Source organism: Lutra lutra, chromosome 4 (genome assembly GCF_902655055.1).
Source record: "Lutra lutra chromosome 4, mLutLut1.2, whole genome shotgun sequence".
Taxonomy (NCBI): Eukaryota; Metazoa; Chordata; class Mammalia; order Carnivora; family Mustelidae; genus Lutra; species Lutra lutra.
In genome coordinates, this window is record NC_062281.1 from 197,002,309 (window position 1) to 197,015,323 (window position 13,015).

Genomic DNA, 13,015 nt, shown 5'->3' on the forward strand with positions numbered 1-13,015 from the left:
GAAAAAAGACAAAGCCTGAATGTTCACGTTGCATCTCTTGCTGCTTCGTTGTGAATTGCAGGCCTCTTCCCAGGGGCCAGGGCTGTCATGTGACTGACCACCTGTGGGATTTGAAAGTATGAACAGAGGGTGCCTGGCTGGCACAGTCAGGGGAGTGTGTGACTCTTGGCCTTGAGATTACAAGTTCGAGGCCCATGTTGGGCGTAGAGATGACTTAAAAATAAAATCTTTTGGGGCGCCTAGATGGCTCCGTTGGTTAAGCATCTCCTTTCAGCTCAGGTCGTGGTCCTGGGATGGAGCCCTGTATTGAGCTCCCTGCTCAGCAGGAAGTCTGATCCTCCCTCTCTTTCTGCCTTCCCTGCTTATGCGCTCTCATGCTCTCTCGCTCTAAAAAAATGAAAAATAAAGAAAATCTTTTATTTTTTCTTATTTTTAATTTACTTTTTATAAAAGATTTTATTTATTTGAGAGGCGTGTGCACGCACAAGTTGAGGGAAGGGGCAGAGGGAGAAGCAGGCTTCCCCCTGAGCAGGGAGCCCAATGCAGGACTGGATCCTGGATCCCAGGACCCTGAGATCATGACCTGAGCTGAAGGCAGACCCTTAACCAACTGAGTCACCCAAGACACCCCCAAAATAAAATCTTTTAAAAATAAAAATTTAGGGGCACCTGGGTGGCTCAGTGGGTTAAAGCCTCTGCCTTCGGCTCAGGTCATGATCCCTGGGTCCTGGGATCGAGCCCCATGTCAGGCTCTCTGCTCAGTGGGGAGCCTGCTTCCCCCTCTCTCTCTGCCTGCCTCTCTGCCTACTTGTGATCTCTGTCTGTCAAATAAGTAAATACAATCTTAAAAATAAAATAAAATAAAACGGCTTTTCCCTCTGTTTATCGGTAGTATCACCACGGTCTCTCGTACAATACAGTGTGAAAGGCCAGGTTGATCTTCGTACGCTAAACAAGGTGAAGTCACTTACGTCCCATGGCTTATTTTTTCCACTTACAAAATTCTCATTATTCTTTTTTTTTTTTTTTTTTTTTTTTTTTTTCAGATGAAGATTTTTATTTATTTATTTGTCAGAGAAAGAGCGAGAGCACAAGCAGGGGGAGTGGTGGGTAGAGGGAGAAGCAGGCTCCTGCCGAACAAGGAGCCCAATGTGGGTCTCCATCCCGCATGACCTGAGCCAAAGGCAGACACTTAACCAACTGAGCCACCCAGGCGCCCCATCATTATTCTTTTTCATAACTAAAGGCCACGTATAACATCAATAAGAGTGATACTCAGAACTAAACGTTGAACTCAGTAGTTGACAGATAGAATCCCGTTTAAAGACTTGTACTCTGGACCTTCCCTCAGCTTGCTCCTTACCCCAAATTTAGGTGCTGGCAGAGAAATGCTTGATGACATGATTTTTGGTGTTTTAATTATTTAATCCATTAAGTAGAATTAATTAAGCAGAATGACTTCTCATAGGATAATTAAAGCTGAATCTGAAATCTAGATCTTTGGCACATTTATAACAATAATGTCTTTGAGTATGTTTCCATGTTCTCAGTTGATAAATATTCCCTCCAGCTTCATGACGTAACTCACAGTGAGGCAGTTTGCCCTTAAAGAATGGTGTCCTGGGGGATGCCTGGGTGGCTAGGTGGGTTAAAGCCTCTGCCTTCAGCTTGGGTCATGATCCCGGGGTCCTGGGATTGAGCCTCACATGGGGCTCTCTGCTGAACGGGGAGCCTGCCTCCCTCTCTCTCTGCCTGCCTCTCTGCCTACTTGTGATCTCTCTCTGTCAAATAAATAAATCTTCCAAAAAAAAAAGTGTCCTGGGATACCCACGTCCCCCCCCCCCCTTGAAGGTGCGGGTATGTATGAATGCTGTCATGTGGTCATCTGTCATTTCGAAAGCAGATAATCATATGACTGCATAATGGAAACATTTTTCTTTTTAGAAATTTGTCATCATTTCCTTTGAAATTACTCTTGTACTCAAATTTTTGCCCCTTTCAAGCTCTTGTCTCATTTTCCTTCATAACATAGGGCTATTTTCTATATTTCCTAGGAAGTTTGATCACTTAGGAACAATAAAAACATCTTAGGTAGCCTTAGAATTTCCCTTCATAGTTCTTACCTGCTGCTTCACGAGGTCATCTTATAGGTAAGGGAGCAGGTAGCACATACAGCAGCCGGACAGTCTTACTGAATTGGATTGTCTTGGCTCCAGACCCTGTCCTCCTAGAGCTCAGCGTCCGATATCGTTTGGCTTCAAAGCACAGCCCTTCGCTAACATGATCTGGAGGGGAAGTTCTTCAGGCTGGACATCCAATGCTTTTTGGGTGTCTTTCCTGGGCCCCAGGGCTCCTGGGCTGGTGGAAAGACCGCGAGGCGCGCGTGCAGGCCTGTGGGAACGCACAGGAGCCTCGGTGGGCAGGAGAGGAGGCAGCGCCCGACTCCGGGCTTCTCCGGTGCCACCTGGCTTCCCGTGTGGCGGTCCCGGCACAGCCTCCATTTGTGGGGTCCCAGGGCGTTGTGCTGGTTGTCACGTGCACGGGGTGCCGCCGGTGCCGCGTTCAGGAGAGCCCAGAGCGCAGAGCACAGGGCGGACGGCGGCCCGACCCGCGTCCGAGGCGTGGGGCGGGGAGAGGAAGCCGCGCTCTTCCGGTCCGCCTTAGCGTCGGCCTCGGTGGAAGCGCTCGGAGACGTGGGCGTGAGGACCTGGGACTGAATGCACGGGAGCCGCGACTGACTCCGCTTTGTCGCTCTTATTTCCTAGGATGCTAGAAAAGCGTGTGCGGATGCGACCCTGTCTCAGGTAAGACCCCTGTGCGGGAGCCGCTCGCCTGGCCTAGGGGCTCGGGGCCGCCGGCGCTTGGCGCCTGGAGAGCGAGCGGTGCTGCGGCTCGACGCCTGCCCCGCCAGGGCGCCAGGGCGGACGCGCTGCTGGAAGCGTCCCCTCCGAAGGCGCGGCAGGTCGTGGTTTCTCTGGGCGGGATGAATGAGCGTCTCACGAGCCTTTCTAGCGTCCGGGAGGGCGGGTCCTCCGAAGGGGCACGTCCGTGACGAGCCTGGGGGCCCCAGAACCGCTGCTCGGGCGAGGCCACGCGCACGCGCGGTCCCCGCGGCGGCCCGGCCCGCGGCTTCCGGACAGTCCCTGCGGACGGACGAGGGCGGACCCGGCGCGGTGTCGCGAGGCGTCAGTCACACAGACGCCTTCACGCGCGTTCGCGGCCTGGCCGCGCCTCAGACGCGATGCGCAGTGCGAGCAGCCGGCGTGCGGCGTCACGGGCCGTGGATGCCGCCGGCAGGCGGTGTCCGGCACGGGCAGATCCGAGGGGCACGGGGTTCGGGAGCGCCTTCCCGGACTTCGGAAGGACGTGGGGAATGGCGGGGCTGGCGTGCTGGGGCCGGCGGCCGGGCGGTGGTGTTGCACGGGGGCAGGAGTGCGCCGGTCGCCGCGGACTGTTCACTTTAAATGGTGAGTTTCACCTCATTAAGAAAAAAGTTTTTGTCCAAAGAATTAAATAGAAATGTGAAAGGAAAATTATATTCATACCTCTCCTGAGGATGAGTCAAGGTCTTACCTTGTCCCGCTGCTTTAGGAGATGCGCTTTCGTTGGGGTTAAACGGCAAGTTAAAGAGAAACTTCTACTGCGTAGAATTCCTAAATTTGAATTCTCTGATATATTTCAAATACTTTGGGACTGTACGTTTTTTAAACCCATCACTGAGGCTCCTGGCTGGCTCAGTCGACAGAACATGCAGTTCCTGATCTCAGGGTTGTAAGTTCGAGCCCCATGCTGGGGATTTTAGTAGAGATTACTTAAAAATAAAATCTTTAAGAAAAACCCCATAAAACCTTATTGTGATACACTTCGTTCAGCTGTCAACGCGGAATCGTTAATGTCCGTTTTTCACGTGTTGGAGTGAATCTGCAGGTCTGCACATCAGTTCTGTGCCATAAGCAGCAACATTTCTAGTCGCTGCTGACCGTTGTCCAGATCACTGCCCAGCCTGGTCGCAGTGGACAGTGTGTGAGCCGCGGGCCCGTGTCCAGTGTGACGGGGGCTGACGGCTCTGTAATCTGGAAGGAGAGCAAGCCTGTGAGGACTGACGGCCAGGAGGAGCTGGGCCTGGATGAGCAGTCGGGGGGAGGGGCAGGGACCCCCGGGGAGGTCAGCGCACCTATGGACCAGCGCCGTGTGTGCACATTCTGGGGAGAGGGGTTGGGGGAGCAGGTGTTGAAGAGCAGGTAGTGACGGGCTTCATACAGACTGTGAAAGAGAGGTAGGTGCCGCAGCCGCAGTCGCCGTGGAGAGCTGCCGGGTGACTGGCAGAAGCCGGGTGGGCACAGCACCGTGGGTGAGCAGCACAGCCAGAACAGGGGTGGTGGGGCTGCCGGGGAGGGTGAGGGAGGAGGTCTCTGGGGAGGTCATTCCACGACAGACTGTTAATTTGCCGTAACTTTTATTTTTTAAGATCACAAACAACATCGACCCGGTGGGAAGAATCCAGATGCGCACCAGGAGAACGCTGAGGGGGCACTTGGCCAAAATTTATGCCATGCATTGGGGCACGGATTCCAGGTGTGTGGGAGCAGGAGCAGAACATAGTGTTTGAGACGCTCAAGGGTTGTTCTGTTTTTCTGAGGAAAAATATCCTGACCTCATCTGCAGTTACTTGTAAAGACAGAGTGAGACAAGCGCACGCTCCCTGTGCACATTTCCACTCACCCGGGCTGATGGTACACTGTCGCTGCTGCGGTGCCCTCCTCACGTTTGTGTGAGCTGTGACCCCCGCCCCTGACCTTGGCTCTCCCAGCTCCACTGTTCTGTGCCTGCGTGACCTGGGGGAGGTCACACAACTTCTCTGGTGCCAGGGCTCCGTGCCTTTGCAGCCTGTTGCACGCAACTCCTTGGCCCCTACCTTCTTGTGGTTTCAGCGCCCTGGCTCAGGGATCGTACACCTGTAAAAACCTGCCATGTGGGGGAGATTAAGTGTGTCGAGCCTTACAGCAGCGACTAGAACACCCTAAGCGCTGTGCACAGATTTGCTGCTGATTTTCTTGGAGCCCACAGGAGACGTGTGGAAGCGCGTGTCTTAGCTGCTGCCCTGCCTCCCTTTTATCTCTCATCCCAACAAGAAAGTGCCCCTCGGGCACTCATTTATTTTACTTTAACTTCTGCCCCTTGTTTGGACTTTTCCACTCATCTCCATCGCGTCCTGGGTCCGTCCTTCCCCTCCCCTCTCCTGCAGCGTCACTAGAGTGAAATCTGTTGGACTGTGTCTTTTAGAGGCTGCTGGAGAGTTTGTCTCTTCTGTCTTTCCCACCTGAGTCATTGAATCGCATGCTTGTGACTTGGTGGCTACAGCACGCTCTCCCAGACACCTGACACGCGATTCTCAAAGAGCCTTTCTTCGAGGAGCATTATTTTGTGTGTCAGAGAGGAATTGCTTGGTTTTCTCTTTGTTCATGAAATTGTCTGCTTCAGAGTGTAAACAGCTACAGAACAAAAGAATCTATCTTTAGTTTGTTCTGTACGCTGTTCCGTACAATTTCAAATGCAAATGAGAGCTAACTTCGATCATTTTAATGACGGCAATAATCAGAAAAACTAAGAAAGGGGAAACGAAAGCAAGAAAAATGCGGTGGCTCATCAGTCCACCTTGGAATTTGTTATCAAAAGTAGACAGTAACCAAATGGTACGTTGCCTCCAGGGCTTTTCCTCCATCTGTAGGAACAGCAGTGTCCTTCTGGAACGGGACACTTGATAGACGCTGCGGCCAGGCTGTACTCAGAGCCTGGCACTCAGGAGCCCAGCGCTTGGAGCCTGGTCCTCGGAGCCAGTCGTGGTCGAGGCTCCCTAAGCCATTCAGTCTCCTGCAGCAGCCAGGCTGTAGTCAGGGGAGTCGCAGAAGTGACACATCCCTTTTCTGAAGGGTCCCTGGGAGCACCAGGTCACCCTGCAGGCAGCTGTGGGAATGAGGACCGGAGCCCAAGGTGAGGCAGGAGGGCTCAAGCTGGACACCAGATCAGCTTCCCGCAGCCACTGTGCAAGCTCTGTGCTCTGCCTGGTTCAGACACACTGTGCTTTGAGAGCCTCCGAGTTAGAAGGAGGAGAAGCAAGGCCTGAGTAAGTAGCACCAAATTCAGGTTCCCGGTCAGCCCTCGAAGAAGCAGTGACATGAAAGACCATGTGGGAGGCTGGTGGGGGGCGCCGTATGGTCTTGTTCTGTTTCCTGGGTGGGGCGGTGGGATGTGTTTTACAACTGCCTTTGAAACTGCACCGTTAGGTCGCACAGTGTCCTTCTGTGGGGGCCCTATTTTTGTAATCTCAGACAAAAGAAAACTAAAAATCATATTCAGGAGGATCTCTGCTATCCCGAGCCTTTGAGATACTCTCTTTTTCTAGATACCCATATTTTCTGAGTAGGTGAATTTTTGTCTTTTTGAAGTCGAGAATATTTGTTCTTCATGATTCAAGGCTAATTCATGATTTCCAGTTATCTTACCGTGTTTGTGTAGTTTATAGATGTTCTCAAACTGCTGTTTAGTTTTCAGAACTGTAGGAGAGCCCACAGTGAGGGGTCTATGCGTGTGTGCGTATCAGTGTGTATTACGTATACATTTATGTTTATCAACAGAATATGTTCATTTATACTTAAATTTTACCTTTTACAACATTTGAGGGTCTCTTTCAGTTACATGAGTTAAAGTGAAACTTTTTCTCCCCTTTCTCAGTTCTTCTGAACTCTTGTTATAATTGAGAGTCAAACACAGTTGGCCCGGCTAGGCCCGAGAGCCCTCCCTCCTCCAAGCAAACGAGGGGCCGGAGGCATTTGGATGTGGGCCTCTCTTCAACCTCTGTCCTCAGCTCCCTGGACCCTCGCTTCCGTGCTGGCTCCGGCCTCTGTTCCGGGTGGGCGGTGCCTCACAGTAACAGACCTGGCAATAGCTGGAAGCTCTGGGGCCGGAGTGAACGCAGTTCTCCAGCAGTTGTCCTGTCTCGGATCAAGAAGCGTCCTCTCTCACCTTCTGGGGGATCATCGGACAGCTTAACGTTTCTCTAGCCCTGGGCGAGTCAGCAAATACTAAGCTCTCTGACCAGGAGACTTTTCTAAGGGTGACCCTCCTGGAGGACGAGCGTCTTTACCTCGGCTTGGATCTTCCAGCAAAGCCTGTGTAAAGGGCCAACCAGAGCTTCCCCAGCAGGCTGAACCCTACTCTGTTACGTGGAAGGAAGTAGCTTTACGAGCCTAATAGGTTTGTTCCTGAACCTGGGTGCAGGGCTTTGCTTTAAGAAACTGCATCGGGAGAGCGATCGGGTTAGACCTGCTCTGAGCTTGCTTCTGGGATGAATCTTGCAGTGCGGCGTGGAAACAGCTGTGATTCGTGCCGGACTCGTGGACTCCGTGTAAAGGAAGTTCTCGCATCAGAACGTAGAATTTGGTGGAAAATATCACAGTTGTCAGAATGTCTTGAATAAGTATTACCTCCAGGTTTTGATCAGTTCGTTAAGTCAAATATGCTCTTGGCTGAAATGGTCAAAACCTGTGTTTGATTGAAATCTTTAAAATGAAAAATCTGGGGGCTGCCTGGGTGGCTCAGTCGTTAAGCATCTGCTTTCGACTCAGGTCAGGATCCCAGGGTCCTGGGATGGAGCCCTGCGTTGGGCTCCCTGCTTGGCGGGAAGCCTGCTTCTCCTCTCCCACTCCCCCTGTTCGTGTTCCCTCTCTTACTGTGTCTCTCTCTAATAAATAAATAAAATCTTTAAAAAAAAATAATAAAACTAAATAAAAAATCTGTTGGGGCGGTGGCCATGCAGCCCTGTTCCCACATCACCCTGTTTCCAGGTACCTAGAGTGTCCTAGTGCAGAGGGTTAAAGACCCTTGGGGGTTGGTTACCTGTCCCCCTTCATTGGGGCGGTTGGGCCCATGGGGAGTCTGGAGACCTGGTCCTTCTCCCCCAGGTCTGACCCCGCCACTGTCCTCTCCTATAGTAGGAGGGGCCATCGGAAGCAGGGCCCTGCACACGTGTCCTGGGCGCCTGTACAGCATCTGCTCTCACCCTTGGGGGCATTGCTGGAATGCTCTGCTTAAAAAAAGAAAGAAAGAAAAACATTTAATCTCATTATTTACCATACTGTGGCATATGTCTGCCCGGCATTATGAATAGAGCCTTCTTGGCATTCCTTGAAAATACCACCTTCTGAGGACAGAGTTCTTAGGGTATCTTATGAGTAGCTGTGATTCCCAGAATTGCTCGGTCCCTTTGCCCATTAGTCATGCTTTCCTTCTGCAGTATCCTGCCTTAATTCTGCAAGTAAAGACAGAGTACCTTTTCCAAATGTAGCAGTTAACCAAAGCAAGAAAATAATCGTGAAGCAAATTTATGACAGTTAACAGGTCTCTTCTGCAGGACAAGACACGATTCTCCTGTAGTTCGTCATCTCTTTGCAAAGCAGGTGGGAGGTTAAGTGCCTCCTTGATGTTTCTAGGAGACCTGAATTCCAGATTTAGCTCAGTCTGGGAAATTTTCATGATTTTTGTTTTATTTTGTTTTTGATGAGAAATGTCTCATAAATTTGGAATATCTAAAAGCTGGTTATTCTTTACTATCTAAGCTTTCTGCATGTCAAATGGAACACAAAAGTTGTATACTAAATATTTTCTGCCACCTTTGGTTCTAAAAGATCTATAGGTCTGAAATTTGATTTATAATGAATAAAAACTAAACGTAAGCAGTTACAAGAAATCAACCTGTTGGGGCTCCTGGAGGGCTCAGTCAGTTAAGTAACTGCCTTTGGCTCAGGTCATGATCATGGGTCCAGGGATCGAGTCCCACATCAGGTCTTCTCTCGGCGGGGGGCCTGCTTCTCCCTCTCCCTCCGCCTGGCACTCCCCCTGCTTGTGCGCTCGCTCTTGCGCACTCTCTCTCTCTCTCTGTGTCAAACAAATAAAAATCTTTAAAAATTAAAAAAAGGGAAATCAACCTGTCTTAGCTCACCAGAGAGTCGCTTTGGTGATCTCGTCCGCATTTGAAAGCAGGCAGTCTTGACTCCGAACTGTTACTTAGGGGAGCATTTTCTTTCATGCTTTCAAAGTTGAACTAACAATTAGACCATTTGAATTTTTTTATAAATCAGTGTGCTTTGCCTCAAACAAGTGTGACGCTGGAGCTTGTGTTCGTAGTCACTGGTCTGTCCTGTTGCCCTTCTGTGATTCAGGGTTGCTGTGGCGCTGCTGTGGCACTGACCGGTTTTCTTCCGCCCTCTCCCTGCAGGCTTCTAGTCAGTGCCTCACAGGACGGCAAACTGATCATCTGGGACAGCTACACCACGAACAAGGTAAGGACTGCAGAACCCTCCCTAAGCAACTGGCCCCAGAGGACGCGTGTCCAACCTCCAGCCACTTGTGTAAAAACACGTCCCACAGGACAGGGAGGGAGTCACGGCAAGTTCTGTTCTCAGTGTGACGCCACATCTCGTGGCGAGCCCGTGCTGCTGGTGTCTTCGGCCGCGGCCCGTGGTCTCACTGCAGGGCAGCCGGGAGCTATGTCCCTCCTTAATGGTTCTGAAACAATTGCCCTTCATTGGGGCGGTCGGGCCCGCGGGGAGTCTGGAGACCTGGTTATTCTTTAGAACAGGAGTTCGCTTAGTCTGAGAAACTTTATGTTTCATCTAAAAATGTAGGGCGCCTGGGTGGCTCAGTGGGTTGGGCCTCTGCCTTCGGCTCAGGTCATGATCTCAGGGTCCTGGGATTGAGCCACACAACAGGCTCTTAGCTTAGCGGGGAGCCTGCTCCCCCCGCCTGCCTCTCTGCCTCCTTGTGATCTCTGTCTGTCAAATAAATAAATAAAATCCTTTAAAAAAAAATTTTATTTGGGGCACTTGGGTGGTTCAGTCATTAGTGTCTGCCTTCGGCTCAGGTCGTGATCCCAAGGTCCTGGGATCAAGCCCCGTATTGGGCTCCCTGCTCTCTCTTAGAGAGAGAAAGCACAAGACGGGGAGGGTCAGAGGGAGAAGCCGACTCCCCGCTGAGCAGGGAGCCTGATGCGGGACTCGATCCTTGGACGCCAGGATCATGACCTGAGCCAAAGGCAGACGCTTAACCAACCGAGCCACCCAGGTGCCCTGGACTTCTAATTAGTTCTTCATCTGACTGGCCACGTGTATAAATTATTTCCAAAGCAATTCTGGCTGTTGTTTTGCATCACCTTCTCTGCAATGAAAGTTGAAGACTGGAAATAGAGCCCTAGTGTCTGTAGTTCATGTTTTTGAACTTGACTGTCTGCCTCATCTGTGTTCTGTCAGGTCCATGCCATTCCTCTGCGCTCCTCATGGGTCATGACCTGTGCATATGCCCCTTCTGGGAACTATGTGGCCTGCGGTGGCCTGGATAACATTTGCTCCATTTACAATCTGAAAACTCGTGAAGGGAATGTACGTGTGAGCCGTGAACTGGCTGGACATACAGGTACGTGTTTGCACGGGTAACTTCGGGGCTGGAGATGTTTGCCTGCCATGCGCTACAGGCTTTGGACATAGGCTTCTTCTCAATGATTGTCGAATGGGATTGATTGTAATAATGGCCAGAGACATTCTGACGATGCTCACTGGTAAGAAACCTTTGGGTTGAGGTCTTCGTAGCGTCCTGTTTGCAAGGATCTTGGGGACTTGGGCCACCGCCTTCACACCTCGCAGCTGCCCTTTTTCATTTCATGGTAACGTAGTTCGGTCCGTTGGGTTTCCTGTAAGCCATCTTAAACCTCAAGTGCCTTTCCACGAGGGTTTCCTAATGTACACATACATGTGTGACGCACGGAGACGTGTGCACACACACACGTACACGGATAGATCAGCGCAGTCCCCTTTAGCCACTTCACACCCGCTAGCACTCCCACTGAAAGGACACAGGATCGAGTCCTCTGGGCTGTTCTTGGCGAATGCAGCTGGCTCTAAGGGTTGGGTGGTATATTACTGTCCGAGCTTAGTTTGCTTGTGATGCTTGTCTTCAGAACAGACAGAGTAGTGTTTCCGAAGAAGGAAGCCTCGTCCTCATATCTTACTTGTGTGGCTGCTCAGTTCTCACAGTCACTCCCCGCTAGGCCCACCACAGCACACACAGCCAGAGGGGTGGTCGTCAGCGCAGGGCATGTGACACTCCTCTGACTCCAGTGAAGCCTTCTATTTAATTAACTTCAGCCAAACAAGAGTGCGTCTGGAGTCCTTTTTTTTTTTTTTTTTTTTTTTTTAAATTTTTGTGACTTTTTGTTTGTCTTTATTAATGTATAACTGGCAAGAGCATTCTGTCAGCCTCAGGGATACAGGACAGTTATTTAACATCTGCGCTCATCGCAGTAAGTGCACATCAATCCCCTTTGTTTCCTCCATCCCCGTCCAGCCTTCCCTCAGGCAAGCAGCAGAGTTAGACCGGATGGGGGTCCTGTCTTTCATTCACCACCGTCCTACGTTATCTTCTGCTCTCTGCTTAGCTGGGATTGCTCCCTTCTTAATTTTCTGGCTTCTTAAGGTAGAATCTTAGACCTTTCTTTTTCAGAGAGAACCACTTAAAGCTATAAATTTCCCTCTAAACAGGGCTTTAACTCTATTATCATTCAGCTTGAAGTATTTTTACTATCTTTTTGATTACTTCTTTGGTTCGTATGTTCCTTACAAGTATGATGTTTAATTTTCAAGTACCTGAAGTTTCCTTGCACAGCTTATTATGGATTTATAATTAAATTCTGTTATGTTCGGAAAACAAACCCTGTGTCATTTCAGTTCTTTTCTGTTTGTTGGGACTTGTTTTTAGTGGAGCAGAGAGGGTCAGGGTGAGCAGGCCGCAGACACTCGAAAACTGGTCTGTTTTGCAAGTGCCTGGCCCTGTTCTCCGTGTGCTTATTCGAGCCAGACTTTGATCCTGTTCATGTCTCTCGTGTCTTTCTCTCTGTGAGCTGCTGGGAGTGGATGTTAAGGGCCCTGACTATGGACTTTCTCTCTGTAATTCTGGCAGTTTTTGCTTTGTGTGTTCTGAGCTCTTAGTAGAAGTACATGCATTTAGGGGTGTCATGAGTCTTCCTGACGAATCGATCCTCTTGTCATGATGTAATGTTCCCTTTTCTCTCAGAACATTCTTTGTCATAAGTCTACTTAGCTGATACCCGCAGAGTCGCTCCCAATTTCTTTTGTTTCCACGTTTTTTTCCGTCCATTTTCTTTCAACTTGGCTGTATCTTTTTTTTTTTTTAAGATTTTATTTATTTATTTGACAGACAGAGATTACAAGTAAGCAGAGAGGCAGGCAGAGAGAGAGGAGGAAGCAGGCTCCCCGCTGAGCAGAGAGCCCGATGCGGGGCCCGATCCCAGGACCCTGGGATCACGACCCGAGCCGAAGGCAGAGGCTTTAACCCACTGAGCCACCCAGGCGCCCCTTGGCTGTATCTTTTTAAGTAGGGTCCATTATAGACAGCCTCTAGTGGGTCACGTCTTTTATCCGTTCCAGAGGCCTCTGCCTTTCCAGTGGTGCTGGTTCACTCCTGCTTCCCGGAGCAGGTGTCACGTAGCACGCATACAGTCGGCCTCGGCTCTGCCGCGCTGCTTGCTTTGCTTTCTTGCCTTTTGGGTTATTGCGCTAAGCTGAGTTTGTGCAGTTTCTCTGATGGCTGTTTGGTTTCTTCTTTGCCTTAATTTTTAGTGGTTTATGTAGGGATTACGACGTACATTCATAATGTTTCATGGTCCACTCAGAGTTCATACTGCATCAGTTCATATAAAATCCAAGAGCCTTGTAGCCATAAAGGCCCATTTAATCCCCTTCATCTTTTTTTTTTTTTAAGAGAGAGAGAGAGAGAGAGAGAGAGAGAGACCGCGCACAAATGGGGGGAGGGGCAGAGGAAGAGTGAGAATCTCAAGCAGACTCCACACCCAGCTGGGAGCCTGGCGAGCGCAGGGACCCAATCTCAGGACTCTGAGGTCCTGACCTGAGCTGAAATCAGGAGTCAGACGCTCAACGACCAAGCTGCC

General features: G+C 50.3%; 1 protein-coding gene across 4 annotated transcripts in view; it reads left to right on the forward strand.

Moving 5' to 3' along the window:
* Window positions 1-13,015, forward strand: part of GNB1 (G protein subunit beta 1) — an 84,477-nt gene that overhangs the window by 58,830 nt on the left and 12,632 nt on the right. For all 4 annotated transcript variants that reach the window (XM_047724373.1, XM_047724374.1, XM_047724371.1 and 1 more), the window contains exons 3-6: window positions 2,766-2,804; window positions 4,469-4,575; window positions 9,275-9,338; window positions 10,305-10,467. In XM_047724373.1, the coding sequence (XP_047580329.1) occupies window positions 2,766-2,804; window positions 4,469-4,575; window positions 9,275-9,338; window positions 10,305-10,467 (373 nt within the window). The remainder of the gene's footprint in view (window positions 1-2,765; window positions 2,805-4,468; window positions 4,576-9,274; window positions 9,339-10,304; window positions 10,468-13,015) is intronic.